This window comes from Mus pahari, chromosome 2 (assembly GCF_900095145.1).
Source record: "Mus pahari chromosome 2, PAHARI_EIJ_v1.1, whole genome shotgun sequence".
Lineage (NCBI taxonomy): Eukaryota > Metazoa > Chordata > Mammalia > Rodentia > Muridae > Mus > Mus pahari.
This window is the reverse complement of record NC_034591.1, coordinates 62,371,731-62,397,898: the sequence shown is the minus strand read 5'-3', so window position 1 is coordinate 62,397,898 and position 26,168 is coordinate 62,371,731. Positions and strand designations below refer to the sequence as shown.

The following is a 26,168-nucleotide window of genomic DNA, read 5'->3' as shown; positions in this document are numbered from 1 at the left end:
CTGCAAAGGGCTACTAGACCAAAATACTGGTTTTTACAAGTTGATCCAGAAAACAATTATTAATAAAGGAAAGAGCACTAAATAATCACATAATTAGATACATAATATGGGAAATACCATTGAAATATAAATACCATATTATGTGGGTATCTCAAGAGAATCCAAACTACAATCAAGTTTACTTCTAGGAGCTAAAATATGTGTCATAGGAAGGAAGTCAGTACATGTAATCTATTTAGACCCTTGAATAATAGTTATCCCAAAGGTTAATTTTAAAGGGGGACCGTGGAGTGGAGCTGAGTGGTGGAATGTTAGCCTCTCAGTCAATGCTCTGAATTTGAGTCCCAGACCTGAAAGAAAAGGGAAAAAAATCCCCACAGGCTGCTGTTATCAAAACTCATTCTAACTGATGCTCTAAATAATATGCAATAAAAATCCTAAACTCATAGTTAACTTTAACTGAAAGCAGGTGGTGAACATAGACTTTGAGTAAGCAACTCACAAGAATTTGTAAAACTGACTCAGTTCACTGTGACCAGCTACATAAAGGAACCCGTTCAACATTTCCTTGATGACAAGCACCGTGGCTCTCTGTTCGGATCTATAAGCAGGCCTATTGGTGACGGCATCCCCCGTGCATGACTTGACTTTGAAAAGCAACAAACCGTTGAACGCCCTCGATGTTTCAATGCGGTGTTTCTCACCTTCTCATCAGCAGCTGCTGAGGCTCAGGGCCAATGACATCAGCCTGGCAAATTCATGAGAATCCAGAGAGGGACAACCACCGGGCCTGCACATACACCATTTCCTCAAACTCAGAGTCTCTAGAAAATTTAGTAACCGAACTGGAGATTACCCATGTCTAATTTTTCCTCTTTTTTAAACCAAATATTTAAGTTTCTCTCTTTTAAATTAAGGACCATCTGATATGTAGAAGCCAAATGTCTTTTGGTTTTCCAGATTAGACAAGAATAATTCAATGCATATATATATATATATATATATATATATATATATATATATATGTGTGTGTGTGTGTGTGTATATATATATATGTATATATATATGTATGTATATATATATATATACATATATATATATATTCTGAATCAATCAGACAATGCAACAGCTGCCTAAAGAGCTATCATGAAGAAATGGGTTATTTTTTCCTAAATACTAGTATTTTAGCAAAATACTAGAGAACTTACCTGGAAATTGCAAAGTTGCATGTAACCCTTTTCCTGCTGTATGACCAGTACTCTAATGTTACTTACACAAATAGTTTGGAATGTAATTACCACAAGCATTAATACAAATGCCATTAAATTACATATTACTATACACATACAAAATATGTCACAATATTAAAGTCAATTGTGAGCATATCAACTAGGCTTTCCTAAAACTACCCTTAGTATAGATTTAGTACTTATTCTGCCTCAAGTAAAATATTAGTGTATTTTTAAAAAGGCAAGCAAGCTTACTTGAACTTTAGAATGGATTTAAAAAGCAGTGTGTTATCAAGAGTTAATATTACTATGTTATATTAACATTTATTAACCAATTGCTAATAATGTTAATAAATTTTATTTAAATTATGTTATTAACACGTTTGGCTTCATTCTTACCTTTATGCAAAGGTACAATGCAACTCTGCCCTTGAGTCCTCCTAATCATAAAATATAATAGAATGACTAAGGAAGGACTATAATGATCCTGCTTAAAAGATGGGACAAAGGATGCCATATGTTGTCACCTGGGATGCTTGACAAGAAAAACAATGGTGGTGAAATTCTTCAACTGAGAAAGGCAATGTTAAAAGGGACAGAGAATGATTCATTGTTTGCTTGGCTCGGACATTGCAGTGTATTGACTGGATGCTGTTTAAGGATTTGGACTGACTGACTTACGGCATCATGGTAACTGGATCCTAGGTTTCTTTCCACTGCCTTTAACAAAGATGGAACACCTAGGGTGGCATCTTCATTGCAATTAAAGTCACAACAGAAAGTCATAAATGGTTGGAATAGCAATTGCCAAATCCACCCAAATTAATCTGTGTCTATGGACGTGCTAAATTATTTGACTGGGCTCTTACTAACCACTTGTGCCTTCTAATTCCTTCTACAAGCTCTGAAGCTACAACATGCAGAGCCACTGGCTAAGCTCCTAGGTCTTACTAGAGATAGCTAGTAGCCAATATAATTTGTGCACCAGTTTGGTCTTTCATGGCATGCCATATAGGCTCGAGTTCTTATGAGACTCTGCATTGTAAATCTTGTTCAGTGAGTACTAAGTAACCTGATAAGAAAACACACGGAGAAGTGCCAAGTTTATTAGCGTGAGAGAATGCCACCCTCACATTGCCACCAAGAAACAAGGACTGCAGGGGCACATGCACTGAGGACAATCTCAGATTGGAAGCTATTCTAGAGGTCACCAGGCTCACCTTTCCAACTGATGTGCCAATCCCCATTAACCACCTCCCTCCAGTGAGTGGGCTGAGGTCTATCTGGTAACATATGTCCACAACCTTACATCCGGCCAGCTCTGAATCTGCACTATAGTAGCAGATGATGTACAAGTACCATCTGGTAGTGGAAGTACAGCACCAAGTCTCATGCCCACAGTCACTTTTCCTATGAAGAAAGGTTCCCAGAATCCAGTGTGCAGTCACTCAATATTCCCTACCAAGCACAAAATGCAAAGAAATACTGGAACAAGGGACTGAGCTCATCCTTGGGATTTCAGAAGTCCAGGTTCCTGGTTCCTAGAGGGCTTCTACAGCAGGTTTCTAGGACTAGCTATTTCCAGGAATGCTTGTTCATGAGCTCAGAAGACTCCTCATCAAGGACAGTTAGACTTGCTGTTCTACCAGCTGCAGTTTGGCAGTCTTGACTCGATGGGCTTCCTTGAGGTTCCGAGCACGGACCTCTGGATTTGAAATGAACTCTACCTGCTGGATAGGAAACCAGCCTTGCTCACCATCTGAGAGTCTTACACCCTCCAGCCAGCCTGCAGTACACAGTAAGAGGAAGGAAGAGTTAGATGTTAAGGGTTCATGCTAACTTCTTGGATCTCCTTGATGAAAATTAATCGACATCCTGAGGCTGAATGGACCAGGGTCCTCTGCCATGAAAAGCCCAGCTATGTATATTATGGAAAGGGCTGCCCTAGGCCTGCTGAAGTCTACAGCCTTCTTCCCTGCTATTAGTTGAATTTTCCCGTCAAAGTATTTATTTATAACCTAATACCCTGGTAAATCTGAAATCTGTTCTTACATAAAAATGGCCCCCATAGGTCCATAGGACGTGGCACTATTAGGAAGTGTGGCCTTGTTGGAAGAAGTGTGCTTTGAGGTCTCAGAAGCTCAAGTCAGGACTCGTGTGGCATTTACTTCTGCTGCCTGTGGATCAAGATGTAGAACTCTCAGCTCCTTATCCAGCACAATGGCTGCCTGTGTGCCACCATGTTTCCTGCCGTGAGGATAATGGACTCTGGAACTCTTAAGCCAGCCCCAATTAAATGCTCTCCTTTATAAGAGTTGTCTTGGTTATGGGTGTCTCTTCACAGCAATGAAACTTGGAGATGAAAATGCTCCAAATACAATTAATAAAATTACACTGAGGCCACCCTGGAGTCCATCAATCAGTCAGAATTGGCCTCTTTACAGAATGGGTAATTTAGACATACACAGAAAGGAAGAGAGCTACAAAGATATGTATGCAGAGATTAGAATTATGCAGCCATTTTGAATCCTGTGAGATTGAGACAAGGTAAAGACCCTTCCTAGAAGCTTCAGTTGACACTTTGATTTGGGACTTCTCAACCCCACAACCTTGAGAGAATAAATTACTGTTGTTACCAGCCACTAAGTTTGCAGTAATGTTATGGCAGCTCTAGAAAGCTGGTGTATCTCTGTCCAGCGTCTTACCATCACTGCTTTGCTGAGTCACCATCACCACATCCGCCTTCTCTAGTGCCAACTCATCATTCTCTCGAGGCTTGTAGGCACGGAGGCACTGGACTTGCGGGGAGTCTTTAGAAGACAAGAGTGAAGGTTAGGAGCAGTGTAGGACACACATGGGGAATTGGGAGGGAAGTATGGGAGAACTTGAGGTAGAGACAAGTTCAGGATCATAGACAAAGGAAGCCACTGACCCACCCCTTTAAACCCAACACTTAGGAAGTAGATGCAGGGGAATCTTTGTGAGTTCTACACAAGCCTGCTCTACACAGTAAGGTCAGCCAGGGACACATAGTGAGACCCTGTCTAAAAATACAAACAAATAAAAACAAAAACAAACACAACAAAAACCCACAAAAATAAAAGTCAGAAAACAAATGACGATGACAACAACAACAACAATAAGGCATTTGAGACAATCTTTATCTCCCAGGAATCAAACAAGTCAGTAAAGAAACACAAGGATCAGTATGGGATCTAATTTTTACAAGTTCTGCTTCTCTTCTCTAGGAAGAAGCCTGGAATACATCATGTGACCACATTTAATTAATCATCATGACAAATACTTGAGGTTAGGCCTGAGGTCAGGAAACATCTTCCTTCTGAGATGTTTTCTGACCCTTCTGTCTTCAATGGAGTTTGAATTCCTTAGAACTGACAGTTGAAGGGGAGCCAGGTGTCCCTTATCTCACCGTTCTATGCACATGATTTACTTTACTAGTCCAAAGCACAGATTTTGTTCTAAAGGGAGCAAGAGGTAGTATGTTCTGAGCCAAATACAAGTGACCATGACCTGGAAGCATAGAATGACACATTCCACTGTGGAAGAGGTTACTTCTTTGGTCAGAGAACAAAAGCAAGGCATGAATAATATATTTGACAAAACAACGATGAGGTCCTTGGTAGGCAGGTTATAGCAGAAAGGAAACATCTCTCCTATAGGTTGTAGACATTATCTTAACAAACTTAGTTTCAGGGCTGGTGAAGCTAATGGTCTATACTAAGTTTAACAATACATCCACAAGTTTTACATATTGGTCACAAGACCATCAGGCCAGATAGGGGCTGACAATAAAGGCTACTATTGGGACCAAAGGTGGCACATGATAATTTTGGCTCTTGATCTGTGACACTGCACCTTAGCAATCAGAAATTTCAAGTGATGACTGATATCTTCAGCATAGAACTCAGAACTTAATTCACAACCTTTCCAACAAGATTCAAAATTGAAGTCTGTAAATCTTGCATCATTTTCTTACTTGTACCAGATAAGAGATCTCATGCCTTTAAAAATAGCCTTCTACCGTTAAACTTTCTGGATGGCATATGTGCCCTTGCTCCCTTTTAACCTCAGTTTCCTCATCTGTAATTGATCAAGATGATCGTCGATCCAAATGATTCATGAGGAAATTCTATATGCTTTCTTAAGAGCTAGGCAGCATTACCATGGATTTGTAATTAAGTTCAAGATAACAAAGTTCAGAGTATGCCTATGCTAGAAGCAATCTATCTGAGATGGATTTGTCTTTATACTTTACTTCTGTGCATGGATTTTGCAGAAAATAAGTGGAATGAATGCCACATATTAGCAGTGCACTTCCTTTTTCTAAAGCTCGTCTTCCATCCACAGAAGTGAAATGCTATAAGTAACGCAGTTCCCTGCTACCCTCTTTACCCATCACAAACGAAGCTAACTAATGAACTGCACAAAGCTAACTAATGAAATAGCAGAGTCTCCTAGATCCCTTTCTAAAGTTCATTACACACTTTTGTTCTTTTATCCCACAAAAGCCCAGTGTTCCTTTCATACCCTCTGGGCTCTGGCGACTCCTGTGTGCTCTGGGTAGGCAGGCTTAGCTATCCAGCTATAGTCAGACTAAATGTGTACAGCTCTTCTGCCATCCCTATTATGGCTACGGTGCCTCCCCTTGTTTCCCTCTTACATCTTCAATTGGTAAAATTAAGCCAAAATCACAGCAGATAAGACTTAAAGGAACATATATTTTACAAAGAACAAACATTTGCTTAAGGCAGTGAATGCTCAAGTAAAGATACTGCCATCATGAATGATGGTTGTTAAACAGATGTATCCTGAGGATTTAAGCTTCTACCTTCAGCAATCTACTATGAAATTCTAAGGAATAGCACTAAACAGAAGCCTTTTAGAGTTACCACCTAGCACACTACCCTTCATCCAAAGGAGACCACAGATAGACACTGCCATTTTCTCTGTTATATCCTTACTCACCGTAACACTCAAGGAGGTCCAGCTCCTCTCTGGGCATGGCCAAGGCTGAGATCCACCGAAGCTTTTCACTTCTGACAAAGCAAAGGAAAGTCTTAGCCTCAGTGAGAGCCTAGGGTCACACAGGCTGAGGGTCAACAGTAGAGAAGGTGGGAGGCTACAGGAAGGACCTGTCTAATCTAATGACTCCTAAAAGGCAATGGGACCCTGCCTGGTTGGAAACACAGTGTGGTCTGCCATTATATGTTTGTGTGTCGTATTTATCCTTCCTTTCTCCCTTCAGGCATATCTCCAAGAGAGAGTCATCAGGTGAACTGTCAGTCACACACATGAACATATTCCAGTCTGGAAATCATTCCAAACAAATCACTCATTGGTTTAGACATGACCACTTCATATGGCTCTTGATTGTCACTTTCCTCCCTTCAATCAAATATCTAAGTTGAAAGTTACTATTTAATACTATTTAAGCCAAGTCACTGTTGTTGTATAATGTAATCTTAGCCTATATTATCCTCTGCTTCCCAGTGTACCTAGGTTATTGAGAATGACATTTTCACCTTTCCAAAAGGATGCTACCCAAATCTCTATAAAAGAATACAAATCTACTCCTGGTTATTTGTCTTGGGTGAAATCCAGAATACAAACCCATGGACTACCTTCTCTATTCCATGAGGAGAGATAGAAACTATTGATCCCACTTGAACTGTCTTCCAAGGATCAATCTGAAAAGCATCCATATCACATGGAACCTTAAGCCACAGATGTGTTTAATAATCTTACAGAGAAGCTCTTCCTGTGTCTCTCATTGCGCCAGCAAAGCTCCTGCATGTTCTTTAGCTTGCTATATTGTGTGCCAGATTCTCTAGCTATCATTTCAACTTGGAACATTTGTATGTGTATGTGAAAGTATTCGTTTGTTATTATCATTAGGAAGATTACAATTCATATTTCTTAACACTATAGATTTCTGCTCAATAGAGGAGGAAGCTAGGAGATTGAGGAAAGGCAGATAGCACGCAAGGAGTTTTTTTATTCACATAAGTGCCCACCAGCCTTGGAGCTGGGTTGCACAGATGAGCTGATCACTCATAAACACAGTAATCCAATTCTCAGCTCATTCCATACCAGCTCTGCTCTCTTACACCTCACAGACCTTGTGTTTTTTGAGTACTGGCTATGAAGCAGATGTTCAGCTCTGGTGTCAACTTCACATCTTCACCCCACACTGAATCTTTTCCATGTCATCACTTAGCTCTAGAGCCTTGGGTTTCTCTCTATGAATGACCCCAGAAGTGCTGAGTCATGGTCTGCATATGGTTTTGTCCAGGGACATCCACCCCCAACTCTTGTGCCCAGCCCCGTCTCACTGAGTCTCAGTGCTGAAGAGGAATTCCACTTGGGTGCCCTGTGCGTTGTGCAGGAGAAAGAGACGGAAGAGGTTTTTGTGAGGTCCATGAAGCTTCATTTCACACTTCTCCCCTCGGATGGAGGAGAACGGAGCATGGTCAAATACCAGGAACCGGCTGCCCCTGCAAGAGAGAAATCTTGTAAGTCTGAGTCTAGAGTTTTGGGACTTCATCCACCCTCAACCTCTGGTCTTTGATTCCAACTCCCTGCCCTAGCTTCTACAGACTGTATTCATATAAAAGCCATATGAGGGCTTCAACTTACTCTGAATATAATAACCTCAGTGTCTCAACCAACTATTTACTGCATTAGTGATATTCACTACTTTAAGGCATTGAAGAGATAAGAACCAATACTAACTTTATAAGGTCCTAATGACCAGGGTTTCAGCTCTGAAATTAGCCAAGTAGCTGTATCGGCTATTATGCTGGGCACAACCTAAAGAAGCCACAAATAAACGTATTGAAAAGATGACATCTCTTTGCTGTAGTTTACTCATGTCTATAACACAGGACAGGTTTGGTAACACTATTCCCACTTCTGTCCTCTAAGTTGACTCATGACTCAGGACTGTGAGTTATCTAATTGAAAAGGGATTTCTGGTCATTTGATGTCCCTCTGGTCCTATCCCACTCTCTGGTATGCCCTGGACTCCCATTCCAGCCACTTACTCTCGGGGCCGAGACAGCAACAGACAGTCATTGAAGAGATGTAGGTGGACTGGACGAGTGGTCAGTTTCCTTCTCAGTCCTGGGGAGATACTGAAGTCAAGGGCCGTCAGCTCCCCACTCTTCACCAGCCATCGAGATTGTGAAATAAGCGGGAAAATCTACAGAGCAGAAAGAGAGAAGAGGCGGGTGGTGAGTGTCCTGTTAGTCTTGCCCAACCTCCCCATCTCCAATTCCAGATGTTCCCTCTTCCTCTAAAGCAGTGGTTCTCAACCTCTCAGTGCTGCAACCCTTTAATACAGTTCCTTATGTTGTGGTGACCCCCAACCATAAGATTACTTTGTTGTTACTTCATAACTGCAATTTTACTGTCATGAATCATAATGTAAACATCTGATATACAGGATATCTTATATACAAATCTCCTAAGGAAGCCTGATATAGCTGTCTCCTGAGAGGCTCTGCCAATACCTGACAAATACAGAAGTGGATGCTCACAGCCATCCTTTGGATGGAGCACAGGGTCCCCAATGAAGGAGCTGAAAGGGTTTGCAGGCCCAAAGGAAGAACAACAATATGAACTAACCAGTACCTCCAGAGCTCCCTGGGACTAAACCACAAACCAAAGTGTACACATGGAGGGACTCATGGCTCCAGCTGATATGAAGCAGAGGATGGCCTCCCATCAATGGGAGGAGAGGCCCTTGGTCCTGTGAAGGTTCTATGCCCAGTATAGGGGAATGTCAGGGCTAGGAAGTGGGAGTAGGTAGGTTGGTGAGCAGGAGGAGGGGGGAAGGGATAGGGGGTCTTAGGAGGGGGTAGTAGGAAAAGAGAGAACATTTGAAATGCAAATAAAGAAAATATCAAATTAAAAAAATGTGCTCAAAAACCCTCCTATAGAGATTGTGACCCACAGGTTGAGAAGCACTGCAAATCAAGCCATCCAGATTGTTTCTCTTGGAATCCCCTAACTACACTGTATTCTGTGTGGACCCATAGTCAAAGGAAGGTGACTCTGACCTAACAAGAGATGATGTGGGAGCAAAAGTCTGTGAGCCCAAGCAGAATATGTCAATGAACAGTCAAGGCACAACACAGCATCATGAAAGCCAAAGATCTGGGGCAGTTATGGTATCTGTTTTCCCCTTAGTGATGGTCAGAACCAAGACAGGCAGAGACAGAATCAGGCTGGAGTTGAGGATAAGGATTTTAGGTGGGGTCTGCCTGGAGCTGCGGCCTGAGAAAGAGCTCCTGTAAAACTTAGAGAAGGAATTCTGTTCTCCTTTAGAGGAATGATGATATGATCTGTAATGCACTGCCATGTAAATGTTGAAGATCAATTTCACATTTGTTTGGACAAGAGAATTTGAGGTTTATGACATGTTGCTTTGGTAAGGGTGAAGGTGATCTGATAAAATAAGTGAGTCAAGCATTCCTCACCCCTAAATGTTTATATATCCTTACTATGGGAAATTGCTTCTACCCATTTGTTGGATGCTCCTCCTCCTCCAGTAACTACCGCCCCTCCCTCTTTTCTGATTATGCTGACCATTTCTTTATGCACATACACACAGATATAATTATAGATCTGCACCCTCTATTTTATGCCTCCACCTATCAATGTGTCTTGTAGAATGAAGTGATCATTTGCATATCCCGGAAATGGACAGGAGAGGTAGAACCACTGGAGGCTGGATGACTGTGTGAGAGGATAGTCTGTAGGATATGCTAAAGAGATGCATAGGCAGGGAGGTGTGCAGGGACAGCTCACTTTGCACTCAAACTCAATCTTCTGGCTCAGGTAGATGAGCTCCTCTGTCCGTCGCATTCTCTGCACATTGCTGTTGCAGTCTCGAATCAGCTGTGAACAGAACAGGGTAAAGGAAGGGGAAGGTCATTGAGTCTTGCCCTTTAAGCCCCCTTAAAGGCAACCTGGAAGGATGCCTGAAAAGCTCAGTCTTTTCTACAAGCTGGAATTGTGTAAAGCAGCATCAAAGGCATGTGCTGGGATGATGGAATCCTTTATATGGCCTGAGAGAACATACAGGGATGAGGGACTGTTGTATCAGGAACATAGTTGCTAGATATGGAATGTGAAGAAATAAGTTTGGTAGATGCCAGAAGGTGACTGAGCTCTCCCTTAGTATGGTCCCATCTCCCTTGCACTTTTTAGTCATGAGTACTGGGGGAAGAGGGACGACTTCTCCCTGAATGGTTATATATCCCTTATAGGTTGTTGGATATAATGCCTGCCTACCTTCTCTAGGGCGTGGTGTGCCTTTGTGGCCTCTGCCTCTTCTGAGGAGCCAGGCTGAGTTCTCTTCAGTATGTTCTGTGGAACAAATAGTAGACAAGAGTCAGATAGGAGGAAGGACAAGTCAGGGACATAGTTCCAAAACCAATGAGTTCTGAGAAAGAAAAATGTGAACAGTTGGAAATCTGTTCCCATCCTCCACATGATGTGGAAACTTTACAAATAGAGTTGCCTCCAATCTCTCCAAGATCATGTCTGAGTTCAGGGGAATTGAACCAAAGAAGTATCTGCCATACCTGGAGCAGCAGCTTGAGACGTGTGATGCGTTGGAAGGGCAGTATCAGAAAGGACTTGAGAGACAGGCGTTGGCAGATGGGGTCACTCTCTAGCTTCTCCAAGACCTCTCGGAAACTGCTGTTGGTATTCCTATATGAGTAGCAAGTAAGAAGCGAGGCAGAGAGTGAAGGGGGCTCAGTGAAGGCATGGGGAATGGGAATTAGTGGAGGATCTGGGATTAGGAAAGAATGAGAAGAACCCACATACAGGATACAGATATGACTGCAGAGAGGATCTGATATGGGGAATGGGCTGAGACTTCAGATGACATAGTGGGCACAAGAACATATACTCATAGAAGAGGGCTCTGGGCTGGGGACTGAGTCAAGGCCACTGCAATGTCCACTAAGGGAATGGAGAGGGATCATTCTTACATTAGACTTTGGAAGGTGCGTTCCTGATAGGTCTGGTTGGTGACATAAGGCAGGTAGACTCTGTGGAAGTCTGTGGCATGATTCAAGACAACATCACACACTTGGAAGGAGAAGATGTTGTTCTCAAAGTTTTCTTCTAGGTCTGAAAGGAACCTGTGTAGTATTCAAACAGTCTCATGAGCTACTGGGTCCTCAGCCCAGCATCTGTCTCAGTCCTGTATATTCTGAGTCTGCAGCTAACTCCATGAATCACTAACTGTTCCTGACTCTCCTTAGCTCTGCGCCCTTGCTATGTCGTACCATCCTCCCCTAAGTTGTTTCTAGTTTACTTCTGATGTAACTTAAATAGAATTTTACTATTCTTTTTCTTTTTCTTTTTTTATTCTATTCTGGTTTGCCAATCTTTCAGTGATTCTTATAGCTTGTGTCCACTGCATTGCAAACCCAGAACATAGGTAAAATCTCAATCTAGGAAGCACTTCTCACTCATCTATATCAATAGATCTGTGACCTTCCACACTTCCTCCTCTTCTTAGTTCTTCCTATCCTCCTTTCTACCCCTGAAGGAATCATGAAGGGAGCCCAACCCACTTTTATCCAGAGACTCTAACAAAGAGAAGGTTTCTAAGTGGGACAAAAGCAGCTGCAACCTCAATGCCTAAGCACAGCAAGGTTGATAGAATGGAGTTTGGAAGAAGTCTCACGTGGTGCTGACATCTCGTACATCCTGCAAACGAGAGAAGAGCCACTGATGATCCTGGTTGGAAAGGGTGACCCGAAGCTGGGCTGAATGTTGGAAGTGATCCACAGCTATGTTTAGACTTCGAAGGTAAGATGCCTCTGACACAATCAGCTCAAACTTGGCCTAGAAGATTGGAAAAGTGGAAGATTAATGAATAGTTTTATGAACTGTCTGGTAGATGAAAGTTGCTGAACTAAAGTTTAGGGTTGACCATTGAATTAGCTATACCTTTTCATTAGTCATAGTAATGAAACTTAGTCTAGGAGGAACACAGGAGTATTTGAGTATGCCAGATTCAGCTTAGAGGCTGAATAATGTGAACAGAGCCTTTATGTTTTCAAGAAACTTAAAGATACATTCATATCTATACACAAATAACTGTGATATCATAGGTATGTTAATTTACCATGTGATAGTAAAATTTTTAAGCTGGGCAGCGGTGGTGTATGCCTTTAATCCCAGCACTTGGGAAGCAGAGGCAGATGGATTTCTGAGTTAGAGGCCAGTCTGGTCTACAGAGTGAGTTCCAGGACAGTCAGGGCTATATAGAGAAACCCTGTCTTTAAATACAAAAAAAAAAAAAAAAAATTTACCAATAAATAGACTGTGCTGGATTTCATAATAAGGTGGTTAATATTTTAAACACAATGAAATTTACTTTTAGAAAAGAAACAAGTAAGTTGAGCATTTGTGGAACTTCTATTTAAAAGAAAAGAAAAAACAAAAATGAAGCCGGAGGGACAAGTAGGAATGAGGCACAAGGCCTGGTGGATCATATAAACAATGCAGCAGGATCTAAGCTTAAAGAGATGTGAAAATGCAAAAAGGTCAGGAATTAGCTAGGTTGCTTTTTGGTTCTACTTTGTTTCATTTCTTAGAATGAGAACACCTTTTAGCAATGCGTGGAAAAGGCCAGCAGATGTAAGAGCCATGCTGGGAAGTTGGGTAGCTTGTCTAGATGGGAGATGAAGGCCTATCACTCATAGGCGTGTGGAAAAGTGCACCACTCTAGTCATCAAACAGGACTTGGAAGTTGTTGCTTATTTGCTAGAAGTGCAGTGTAAAGAGGAGGAGCCAAAGCCAACACCCTGCTTTTGATTAGGCAATAGGCTAGATGGTGGAATCATGGACTAAGCCAGAGAGCTCTGTGTCAGGGAGAGAGGAAGATGACAAGCTCAATTTTATGTCTGAGGAGAGATGGGAATAAAAAGAAACAGGATACATGAGAGAAGATGCTACAATTGCCATTTAAAAGGGAAAGTCAGCGCTTAAGAATGTGCATGAAGGCTCCAGCAGGGGGCACAATAGCTCATAGACATGAGGCATGGACTCCTTTTCCTTCTCAGCATGGTCACTCAGGCCACTTGGAAAACGGTAAAATAGGCATCCCTTGCTGATCACCGAAATAGCCAACCATACAGCTGAACTTAATATACAACCCCAAACTATGATATTGAAGGTTTATTCTCAACATAACCATCAAAGACCACATGGTTTAAAATGGCTCATTCAACATTCTGAAACTCGGGATTTTTGTTGTTGTTTTGTCTTTTTATAAAGATAGAGTGACCACCCCACCACCACAAACACACTTCAGCAAACACAATTTTCAATAGGAAGAGAATCTGTGAAAGAACCTGGCAGATTCCCAAGATGTTATTTTATGAAATGAACATGTATGTACGCGGTGGTGATGCTTAGGTCTCTCTGCCTGCAAAGTCAAGAGGGGTCAAGGCTAGAATCAGGACCCTGTGACTTCAGAGAGTTCATTTCATCTTCCCATTATTTGATCAATAAACACGGGACAGGTTAGTGATTTTCTAAACACCGGTATTTTAAAATTTCCAGTTAAATTATATAGCTTATCCAAGATCATCCCATTAGTTGAAGCCAGACTTACATCATCTAAATCAAAAAGTCAATATTTTCTGACTGACTGTTCTGTAGTAACCATTTATCTTTCTTATTCTCCCAGTAACTCTGTGTATCTGTTTTACAAAGGGCTTAGAGACAGCTTAGAGTTTCTTGGCCAAAGTCAAGAAACATATGAGTAACAAAGGCATCGATCGTGTCTCCATCACTGTTATAGAGCCCAATTATTTAGATATTAGTCTATCCCACTGTGCCCTATTTTCTCCCTGGGAAGGAACGTTCTACCTCCTCCTTCGGACGAATATAAAAGCAGAATCTGCCCATGAAAAACATACTAATGCTCACTGCTCAGAACCAGACAAGCAGTGTCTCCTGAAGTCTTAGTCGTGGGGATGGTGACCGAGCAGGGATATATTAAAGCCTAAGTGAGATCAAAGGACAATTTCCAGTTGTCCTCTTCAAAAGACCAGCAAAAATGAGTATATGGCTTGTGTGAAACACTTGTAGATGCGGCAAGGAGATTATCTCGATGAAGTTACTCTCACACCCCTCCCAATAGATTCCAAGGCATGGTCACTCTGTATGAGTTCAAGCCAGTACAGGAAAGAGTAGACAGCACATGCACAAGTGAGGGAAGAAGGGAATATGTTGAATTCTCGGAGCACTTCACACTCTTCAGCGTGGCACTGAGCAGTCTCTATGTATACAGGTGAGTGTGGGGTGGGGCCAGCCTGCTCTTGGTGGCAGAAGCGAGGAGATAAAACATTAGCAAATCTGACTTTGTTCCCCCTGCTTTCCCTTGCCCTACCCCAGTGGTACCTCTTGCAGTTTTTGATCTTCATGGGTCATGGAGAGCAGCACTGTGCTATTGCGAACCACAGGGATTTCCTGCCAGAGGGAGCCACTGGAGGCCATGGAGAGGCGTTGTAGGTAGGAGTCTGAAGAGACCAGTGCCTTTCGACGATGCCGTGGGGAAGAGAGCCCATGTGGCTCGGCCAGGCTGTCCAGCCGCTGCTGGCTCTGAATCTCCTTGTTCAGAACAACATCACTGTACTCCTGATAAAGTAGCTGGGCTGTGGGTGAAGATGCATAGGAAAAGGAGAAAATCCTGAGAAAAAAACAAGTGAGTAGAAGCCCGCCACCAGAAACTAGCATCTAGGACTGACCTCTGGCAATCCTTTCTCTGGACACCACCATTCATTGCTGGCAGTCATGAGTCCCTGTCCCATTTTAGGCAGAAAGCATACACAAGCCTATAGATCTGCTTTAAAGTACTCACAGGAGATGAGCTTGGAGCAACGTCTTGAAAAACCTCCCATCCCCTCCTTTGGTTTCTTCTCCCTGTGGAGTAGGCAGGTTTTGAGGTACTTACTGACTGTAAGACAGCAGACCCTGAGTGACTTTAGATTTAAAATTCTCTAACCTTCCATATACATGCTGGGATGTCAGGACTGAAGGAAAGTTGCTTCAGCCTGTCCCCATCATGGGTCCTTCCATTCAACCCTTCTCCCTTATCTCATAGTCCATGGGAGATCTGGGGACTTAGGGAGAACTTAGAAATGCAGTGGGGCACCTCAAACAACAACTCTACTTTGTAATTCAGGGGTCTTTGGGATAGTTTGTGAAGGAGACTGCTTTATAGCCATATGCCTTAAGAGGACAGCAGGTGACTCCGACACAGCAGGCAGAGCTGGGCAGGTACAAACGCCTTCCTTCTCTGCAGTCGTGGTGCCTCTTTCTTCCTCTCCTGACTTTTTGGACATAGAAGCACCAGCAATTCTGGATCCCAGGATCTTTATCCACTGAATTCTTACTAAGGAAATCTTGGCGTCATAAATGAAAACAGTACAGCTTGAATTAGTGAGGAGTCAGGGCAGCTCACCGGAAAACAACAGGATCTGAAGAGCCAGGAGGTCTTCCCACGGCTGGAGTTCGTAAATCTGAAAAGTGAAATGGGTGGCACAACACGGACATTTAGAGTAGGTGAAAGGATAAGCAGAAGCCACAGCTAAGCAAAGGGAAGACAGTTCTACGGCATCTGGAAGAGAAGCCAATGATACCAAAGGTACTCTAAAGCCCAGTACCCACTGTGTCCCTGGCACTCATGTCAGGGTATGAATTCCAGAAGATGTATTAGCTACGCCCCTAGCCTTCATGCAAGATGAGAAATGAAAGGGTACTTTAAGATTTTCAAAAGGTATAGCAATGGAAGAAGTCTGGCAATTTCAAGAAGAGGTGGGCTTCAGGGGGAGTGGAAGATGGAGAGGTAAAAAGGGAGGGGGAACATTCTGACAGGATCATGGTGGGTCATGACTTGAGTTGATGTAGGTGATGCAGGTGAATGAAGCTGCAGAGAGAGCAATAGAGACCTCGCAGATGGAAGATGTACAATAAAAAGCTTTGCCTAACATAAATGGTACTATAGTCTCAGCTCCTTACTTACCTGAAGAGCTTTCAGGCAAAATTGAAGGTCTACGCAGGCCTTGCCGGTTCCAGCCCTTTTGCTTGTTGGGTAGCTGGCCCAGACCAACCTGTTCACTGCTACTCTCTGATGTCCTTGCTGGGTCGCGTCTGTGAGGCCAGCTGGATGCCTTCTCCAGTTGGTGGTGGATGGGTTTTTCTGAGTTCTTTCTTGATCCTAAAGCTGACCTCCTTGTATTATTAAATTCCTCCTGAGGGGCCGATCTTCTAAATGATCCTCTCACTGGTGGCTCAGACTCTTCAGTGAGCCCTGACTCGTCCTTCCTGGGAGGTCTCTGAAGCTCTGGGATCCAAGGAGTAGTAGGAGAAGAAGGACTAAGAAGGTTTGTCATGTTGCTGAAAGCCAGGCCAGAGGCCACTTCACTATTACACCTACTGGTGGGAGGCAAAGATTCTGTTGATCTGCCTGTGGCTGGAGGCCAGGAGGTCCGTCCAACAGAAAGAGTAGAAACTGTCCAATCTTGATTACTAGGTCTTGGCTTGGCTTGACCTCCTGAATGTATAACTCCTCCCTGGATACTCTTGCTTCTCCCCCTGGACTTTGGGGGCAACGGAGGTGGTTCAGAGGAAAGATCTATGATAGGAACTGGGGGTAGAGGCCTGTACATCCTTGAGATATAAGAGGAAGAGATGTTGAGATGGCAGAGCTCAGGCATATCAGGAGTTGGGGGTAATGGTTTGCTGTATCTCAGCTTGATGGGGATGAAGTTCTGTGTATGGTTGGGGCTTTCTGGGGTAGATGGCAGAGGGCGGTTCTGCCTTGCCACAGTGGAGTCAGGAACTAGGGAAAATGAGCCTTTAGAAGATCTATGGAGCCCTGAACTTAGGGCCAATGGAGGGGGATGACTATGGCGCTTCAGTGTAGAGGCTACTTCATGAAGAAGGCCATCTCTCTCCACTATGTTACTGTAGCTATGTCTCTTCTCTGGGGGAGGAGGGGGTAAAGCTTCATGTATCGTCTTATCCATGGAGACAGTGGGTGGAGAAGAGACATTTTCAGGAGAGCCTATGGCAAAGGCTGAGTTCTGTGGGGAGCCCCATGGACTACCATGAGGACTGCTGGGCCTCTCTGGATTTGAAGTGAATTCTTCAGAGTCCTGTTTCAAAGCAAACAAAGCAGTAGCGGAGTCTGAAAAGACAATACCATCCCTACTTCTTCTGTTTCTTCTTGGGGTCAGAGAGCCATAGATGGCTGGTTTAGGGGGCCTCTGAGGTAATTCCAAATGAGAGAAAGAGAGTGACATTCCCAGAGAGTCTGGAGTCTGCTCTGTCCTGTGAGAGCCTGGGAACGAGTTGCTTCTTAGATGTTGGGTAACTCCAGTGTAGCTGCTAAGAGGGCTGGGAGGGTTGGCTGTGTCAGAGGTGGCACATGGGTACCTGGAGGATTTTGCAGGTAGTGGAGGAGTCTCACATGGTCCACAACGAGGTGGAGTGTCAGCCGAGACAGAGGCTGCTAGGGTCTCCTTCTCAGGAAGGATAACTGAAGAGCTAACAGGTGACAAAGTGGCAGTGCTGGGGAAAACATTGGGAGGACTGAAAGGAGGTGCATCTGGTGTCCCTGAAGGAGCCACAGATGTACTAGCAGAGACAACCTCAGTCCCCGTCCTTAGCCTGAATTCTTCTTGCTGGCTGGTGTGAGTCCTATTACCAAGGGATTCTTCAGAAGCAAAAGAGGCAGGGGGAGAAAAGGGTTGGTGAGACCATTCTGTTGGCTCCAGCCCAGGCATTTGAGGGCTCAGTTCCTCATGCACAGGCTCCCTCTGAATCTGTGGAATATCAGCCACAGTGGAAGAAATACCTGGGAACAATGTACCTGGGGAGAGAACCTCAGGAGCTACGGAAGCCATCTCAAGACAAGGCTTGCTGTCCTCTCCTGGTCTGCTCCCTTCCACTGCTGTCTGCCCACCACTTTCCCCGTTCCCTTGGTCCCTGTCACCTGAGTCTACAACCTCCTTCTGGTCCCCTCCGGGCCTCACTTTTCCTGTTTGATCATGATCGCTCTGCTTTCTCCTTACATTCTCTGATTTCTCTACTAACCTTTGATTCTCTGCATACTGAGTGGCTACCCTCCTCTCCTCCGGCACCCTGTATTCCCGGTCCTGTCCCTCCTCTTCTGAATCTCTCTGAACCCAAACCCTCCTTCCCCTGTTCTCTGGGCCTCTCTCACTGTAATTCAGACCTTCTAATTCCCCACCGAGCCCCTCACTTTCCCATTGTCCTCCAAGTAGCACATAGCCTTGGATCTGTTCCTGCTTCTGTTCTTCCTCATTGCCATTAAACCCCTCTTCCACCTCCTCCAGCTCTCCCAGGAGCCCACCAAAACAAACGTCTTCAATCAAAGCTCCTTCCTCCTGAATGTCTACTTCCTGTCCTTCCTGCTCCCCCAGTCCCTGGGCTTCCTGAGGTTGAAGGAAGCCTTCTTGCCCTTGCTTTTCTTGTGTGGCCTCCAACTGCAGCTGTTTCCCCTGCCTAAGCAGTTCACTTCCACTGCCCTCAGTCTGCTCAATCTCCCCAGGGTGATTTTTGCAGGGGAGGCAAGATGCTCTAGGGATTGAGGTATCTGGGGAGGCTTCTTCCTCTTCTTTCTCTTTGCTAACTGCCAAAGTCAAAGACATAAGTTCTGACTGCAACTCTGCCTCCATTCTGCTGTCTAGTTTGCTGGGTATGTCTAGCCATTCTTCCTGGACAGCACATGCCAAGAGCTCAGGGGCAGCTATTGTTCTTGACAGTCTGTCTTTAAGGCTCTGGATTACAGCGTCCTGCTGGTCTGGAGTGTTGCAGGCCTCAGTCGAAAGGATTTCCTGGCTTATCTCCATATCCGAAGATTCTTTCTTGAAGAAAATCGCCATATTATTAGGTGTCTGGTCACTCATGTCCCTTAACACTTTTGACTGGTCCATCAAGGGTCTGTGTCCATCTGTCCACTTATAGGATGGGTCTTGGCCTTCTTGAGCTTCAGGATCCAAGGCAGGGATCTGACTGCTCCTCATGATACCTTCAGGGATAGTTCTAAATTCTTCTAGGTCAGGGACGGCTGTAGATACTCCATATTCAGGCTCCTCAGCCTCCATCAGGGCTGAATCCTAAAGAAGGATACAAAATAAAAGTTTGTAATGCCTCTTCTATGTCTACAGGGAAAGATCAAAAATAAGATGAATGGGAAACTTTTTTGGTTCCATTTAGGATCATTCTGGACAGGTATTACAGTGATACAAGTGTTGGCCTTTGTATGTGATCTTTTTAAATTTACTTATTTTTAAATTAAACTGAGCTATATACATTTTTTAAATAGATAAATTTTTACATAATTTTTTAAAATTTTATTTTTATTTATACATATCTGTATGTGCATTCAGTGCCCACAGAATTCAGAAGAGGGCAACAGATCACCTGGAATTGGAGTTATATGATTGTGTGCCATTAATATGGGTGCTAGGAACTGAACCCTGGTCCTCTGAAAGAGCGGCAAGTATTCTTAATTGCTAAGTCATCTCTGTAGTCAATAGGGACTTAGAGGGATTGAGGCGATGGTTCAATTGGTAAGTACAATGAAGATTTACCAAGAGAGTATGGAGGAGAGTCTGGTTGACCTGATGTACAAGCATAAGAACCCTAGCATGGCCATAAAAATTCCAGGAATAATCATGTGTGTCTGTAACTCTAACGTGTGGGTGTGGTCAGGGACAGGTAGATCTCCAGTGCTTCCTGATCAGCCTGTCTAGTCAACCAATGGGTACCAGTTCAGTGAGAACTTCTCTCAAAGGATAAGATGGAAAGCTTTCTAGAAAAATATCTGGCATAAATGCTGGCCTCTAATATACATATATGTATATATATATGTATATATATATATATATATGTGTGTGTGTGTGTGCGTGTGTGTGCGTGTGTGTGCAATACACACAGACACAAACCTCACACATTTACTTAGGGACCCTTTAAAGTATCAGACAATCAGCAGTGACCAAGACAAAGCTCCTGTTTGATCTTGCACCCCTGTGGGAAAAGCTGATTATAAACAATTCAATCAGCATTAAAGACCATTGTCGAGGAGTTCCAGGAACTCCCAGTGGTCACTGCCCTCTAACTTCTATTATGCCATTGTCTATTTCTCCCAGTCAACTCTCTGGACTCTCAGTGTGAGTCAGCCTCAAGTAACTACCAGACATGACGGCTGACACACCCTACATCTAACAGCCCAGAGACGCAGTGTCAGAGGTAGAACCGTCCTCCTGAGCTGTTGACGTGGGATTAAAATGGGTCAAGCTATTACAGCCGATATGCAACAGATGAATCCTTTATACAGATTCTGGATTTTACTATCTTCCTACTTCTACAGTGCCTGTAGTTACTTACAACTAACAAACAATTTTGTTTTAAATTATAGAGACAGCTGTTTTAACATGGCTAGCTAAGATAATCCCACTTCCTCTCCTAGACATGGCTGGTGAAGCTGGGCCTCCTTCCTTATGATACCCTCCTCACCGGGCTAACTCCTCTCACTGCTTGCCAACATCGTGATCTTTCACCCTGTCTCCCTACTCCCCACTTCCAACAGATCACCTCATATCCTACTGTACAAAAACCAAGCAATCGGCACACAATGGAGAGATTCTGCTTCAATTTATACAATTCAAAATAAGCTTGTGTGCCCACTCTCCCTCTTTCCCATGTTCCACCTCTTTACCTTGTCTCCTCTAGGCCATGGTTATCTCTCTAAACCAGTGGTTCTCAACTTCCCAAGGCTGTGACCCTTTAAAACATTTCCCCACTTATGGTAACCCCCAACCACAAAGTTATTTTCATTGTTACTTCATAACTGTCATTTTGCCACTGTTATGAGTTGTAATATAAATAAATATATTTCCCAATGGCCTTAGGTGACCCCTGAGATAGGGTCATTCAACACCCCACAAAGAGGTCAAAACCAAGAGGTTGAGAACCAGTGCTCTAACACTTAATTAGTATCTAAGTGCTCCCAGCAGCAGGCCACTTCTGAATATCTAAAGCAAGTTCTGCCTGTGAGCTGTCTTCCGAGCCTCCCCGCCCACCTGCGCCACCAGCTCCAATAGGTGGCACTCTGTCAGGATCCTCTAGGTCACACTTTGGTGCGGGTTGTGACTATCACTCCTCCCATCAGGAGTTCCTTCGCAGTTATGCCATTATCCTGCTTTGATTGAGGCTTTGGGTCTCTAATTCCTCAAATGGCTTAAACTACATTCCTATTTCAAGTAATTAAAAAAAAAAAAACAGAACTCACTTCACTTTTCCCTTGTGTTTATGTCATTTCAACTATATAACTATGTGTTCTGATTCAACTTCAGTCTCACCAAAAAAGTGGCAAGCGGTGTGAGATAGGATTTGTTCAGTTGCCTACATCTAGCACAACATCAGCCCATAGTAAGTGCTCAATAAACATTTTAAACATAAAGAATAAACCTTTTGTTTCCCACCTGGCCAAGATTCTCCATATTATACTCATGTATCTTTACACCTGGAGCACAGCCTAGTCCCAATCCCCACTTACACAGTGCATTCCCACACAAAACACCACTTATAGTTGAAACTCCTTGGTATCTTCTTACTAGACTTAAGATAAATCCCAAAATTTCAGCAATGTTCTTACACACTGTACAATCTGGCCTTTGCCTTCCTTTTTTAGCACCTGCCTCTACCCTCAGCTCTCCACCCCCTCTCACTCAGCTATGGGCCTTCATTTGTGGTGGTCCACTGCTGGAATTTGGTCCCAGAGAATTCTCTGCTTCTCCTGAAAAACATATGGAACTTGTCTAGCATTTCCCAGCTGTATCAGGATCTCCAAGAAGGTACATTCTCTACTGCGTTAACTCTGCAATCCCCACTACCTAAGGTTTTTATGGTCATTTTTCCCAGCTATCTCACTTCTCTGTGAGCGCATACCCTCTACCATGTTAACTGTGCAGTCCTCTCTACCTTAAGTTTTATGGTTCTTGGAAAAGATGGGCAGTTACGAGAGTTATTTTCCAGTTCTTTTTGATTCTTTGCTACTATTTAAGTCAACTGTAGGAATCATTTAATCTATTTAAATATCTCTTCCTCATCTCTAAGAGGTGGGAAATTGTTTCCTTCACAGTTCTAATGAAGATTAACTAACATAATACAAAAAGGTAATTGTTATCTTTAAAAGTCATAGGAAGTACAAGTATTATTGATCTGAGAGACTGAATATGTGTAGGAAAGAAATAGAAGACTGTAAGACTGCAAAGACATTCCTAGAAACACAAAACTTTGCTCAACTTGCAGATCGCAAACTAAAGCCCACAGACTCCGTTTCCTAAGGAAAGGATACATATAAATCTGAAACAAAGAGTCCTGATGTGAGTCTATTGTAAGTACACAGTCATCTAGCCACAACACAGGAGAGGACACCATGGGCCAGTGGGGCCCTCACTATACCCAACTGTGCAACTTTCTGGTTTATTCCCGGTTTAAAGGTGGCTTAAAAGCCACTTGTAAGAATGCCTTTTGTTGTCATGCTGAGTTTCCAAGTGTGTGTGGTACACACACACACACACACACACACACACAACTTAATCAACCCTTACAGTCTCTATGCAATACAATCTTACATAACCAAACAAGCAGGTCCCTAGGCATCTTGCAGATATGGTCTGTGACAAGTTCCTGGTCACCTCACAGATGCAGATATTATCTATATAGGGCAAGTATATGTGATTAACATAAATGCACATGGATCGAAGGACTTTTATGTCCTTTTCCAGTTATGAAAAAGCAGTATGTGATTTACTCTATCTAGCCCTTAAATATAAAATGTATAAATGATACATAATGTGACCTTATTCTCTCAGCCACATGTTAAATAACGCATCTGCTCACTGAAACTTGCTCCTACCTGCCTCAGAAAACTATGTAACAAACCCTGTTATCTCTCCTCATCAACATCTGTACTGTCTGGAACCCTCTCTCCCAGCATCACCATACACTTAGAAGAAGGGTAGTGGCAGGTCCCTTTAACCCCAGCAATCAGGAGGCAGAGCCAGCAAGATCTTTAAGTTTGAGGCTAGTCTGGTCTACTAAGTGCGTTCTAGGACTGTCAGAACTACAAAGAGAAACTCTGTCTCAAAAACCCAGAAAGAAAGAAAGAAAGAAAGAAAGAAAGAAAGAAAGAAAGAAAGAAAGAAAGAAAGAAAGAGAGAGAGAGAAAGAAAGAGAGAAAGAGAGAAAGAGAAAGAAAGAGAAAGAGAGGGGGGAAGGAGGGAAGGAGGGAGGGAGGGAGGGAGGGAGGGAAGGAGAAAGAAAGAAAGCCACTTAATTGTTTATACCCCAAAGTTAGCACATACTGTTAGTTCTTATATTTAATAATCCTATGCAAACAGGCATGACCCAGGTAGAATATGGGGAAAGCTAAAGGAAATCTATAAAACATTCATATAAAGGCATTAGAACGGATTTTTTTTAAACTACCTATTCCGTTAAGAGTTGAAACACCCTCATATCCCTCTCACCTGGGGTGACGAATCACTATTTATCTGCATACAGGGAGAGACAGGGCACAGCATCACAGGGAACTGGTTTCTCTCCAGACCAGAGACATTTCACATCTTCAAGACCTCATAGATCCCATGAACAGAACAGTGCAGAACACAATAAGACCTCCGCAGTCTCACAGAGACTTCACAACCAACACTTTAGCTCTTGTCCATTTCTACTTATCCAGGTGTAAAAGGATTTCAAAGACACCCTTCCTTAATGGCATCTATACTTCTGCCTACAGTAAGAAAACAAATCTCCCACTTGGAATTTGGAGGAATCCAAAAGATACCCTCTTCATTTCATTTAGCTCATACAATCACCACATAGATATGTAGTTTGATTCAGTGTTTGACATTACTGCCCTCAATATTCCAGACACCAAATAAGTGTAGTTTGACACCACTGTTATGACTTGTCCAACCAACCCAGTAAAGACCGGAATAGCACCTTTTACCTATTGTCTAATGTCTCAGACCGTACTGTGGATTGCCTTAGAGGCCAGGTGGTCTTGTATAAGAACAATCTTAACTGAGACTGCTGATGCCCTCAGGCCTACCAGTGGCTGTGGGGGGCCATTAAGTCAAACAAGGTGTGACTTGTTTGTCATTGGCATACAAATGACATTGTTTCTGTGTAGTTTACAGACACCCCAAGTGGCCAGCTTACTCTACACACATCGCAGGTACACGGTACTGTTTATGACACAGGCTGTCTATTACCTGTTTGTGTCCAGTTCAACAAGATCCCACTTCTGTCCACACCAGAGTAAGTGACTATTCCAGACACCACAAATGACGTCTTCTTGTCTATCCCAAAGACAGGCAAGTCCATAATGTGACCACACACAACTTCAGACAAACCACATTATGGGCAGCCATACCCTCTGGGGAAAACAAATATGTGAAAACTTTGGCTACATCTTCAATTTCTGTATTCTTTTGGAAAGAGGTATCCCTTCATATTCCTTCTGACTTCTCCCTCCCAATGCGTACATCTCTCTTTTACCACAAACTTAGAATTTAGAAGCTGTCCTTTACTCAGCTTCTCTCTTTGTCCCCTCCAAGTCCTTTTAATGTACATGGGTTCTGTCTTAGACCTGAGGACTGGTTAACAAATGATGACTGTTTTGATAGAGCCAGAAGCTTGCATACCCCAGGTGTAGATAAAGCAGGAAGTGTGGGAAGAGGCCGCACTGGGGGCTGTTTCTCTGGGACTTGGTGCTTTTGAAGTAAAGCTGCGAGCACAGTGGGAGAGCAAGGGAGGAAGGAAGCTGAAAGGAAAACCACCCTCCCAACCCTCCTGTTTGGTGTGCCCTTCCCCCTCAGTCTGACACAGCGCTGGCCAGAGTTCACTGCTAGGCCGACAGGAGGACAAGATTGTCCAGAGATCCCAAGATCCAGGAAAGGGGGAGGGGAGTGAGCGGAGGGGGACGAAGACTTGAAAACTGAGGCTCCAGGATTAGCTCTCCTGGGTCAGTTCTGCTAAAAGGCATTTATAGAAGATGCCCCGAATTAGGACTCTGAAAATGGGCTCCCGCACCCGCGATATTCCGAATAGCTCTCTTACACGTTCCTTAGAACCTTCTGCCGAGGCCAACAAGAAACTCCCTATATACAGGTAAATGGGGGAGAGGGAACTCAGCGCAAGGATCCCTGATTCAGATTTCAGAGCCTTAGTTAACAGCGGAGAGAGGTGTGTACACAGATTCACACATACGTAAGCATGTAAATGCCGCGAAGATAACGAAGCAAGGCCCAAGCCTGGTTACAAAAGAAAAAAGACACTTCCAGGTAAGGAACCGTCTAGAAACTGAATCTCAAGAATTCTTTATCATAGGAGTTAGCTTTCCCCAGGGCCTCGACTTTCCGGGTGGAAAAAAGTTATGATTATTGGCCCGGGAACATCGCGGGGCAGGGTGCCCATTTCCAAGGCTCAGACCTGGCTGGAAAGCAAACTTTTCCAGGAGGCCATTCCTTCCGGCTCCCTTCCCGGTCCCGACCAGGTACTCAGCCCCTCACCCGGAGCCCGGCCCACTGGCCCAGCCCCCCATTTCCGGAGCCTGCGCCCCGGGACCTGCCCGGGACTGGTCCCCGGGGAGGCCTAGTTCTCTCTTCTTTCCCGCCCCTGCCTTACCTCCACCCGGCGCCACGACCACCCAGAGTCCCGGGCTGAGAAGAGAGGAGAGCACCCACCTGGTCGGAGTCACATGCTGCCCCGGGCCGGCCCGAGAGTCCCCTCCAGGTCCGGGCGCCCGCCGCGGTCCCCAGCCAGGCCAGGCCGCCCCGG

The 26,168-nt window shown here is 43.8% G+C and overlaps 1 protein-coding gene across 3 annotated transcripts; it reads right to left on the bottom strand.

Annotated features, from left to right (window-relative positions):
• Positions 1-2,313: 2,313 nt before the first annotated feature.
• On the bottom strand, positions 2,314-26,168 carry Arhgef5 (Rho guanine nucleotide exchange factor 5). Of its 3 annotated transcripts, XM_029535508.1 has the most exons (16): positions 26,075-26,135; positions 24,602-24,765; positions 16,312-19,432; positions 15,751-15,808; positions 15,148-15,209; positions 14,688-14,941; positions 11,959-12,119; positions 11,255-11,407; positions 10,841-10,970; positions 10,548-10,622; positions 10,062-10,151; positions 8,294-8,451; positions 7,583-7,744; positions 6,216-6,286; positions 3,935-4,039; positions 2,319-3,015 (listed from the first exon to the last, which is right to left on the bottom strand). In XM_029535508.1, the coding sequence occupies exons 3-16, from the start codon at positions 19,418-19,420 to the stop codon at positions 2,858-2,860; spliced, it is 4,746 nt and encodes a 1,581-aa protein (XP_029391368.1). In that variant the 5' UTR covers positions 19,421-19,432; positions 24,602-24,765; positions 26,075-26,135; the 3' UTR covers positions 2,319-2,857. The 3 variants fall into 3 exon arrangements, with proteins under 3 accessions (XP_021046226.1, XP_029391368.1, XP_029391367.1); XM_021190567.1 differs by lacking the exon at positions 24,602-24,765 and having other exon boundaries at positions 2,314-3,015; positions 26,075-26,168; XM_029535507.1 differs by lacking the exons at positions 24,602-24,765; positions 26,075-26,135 and adding an exon at positions 23,855-23,936.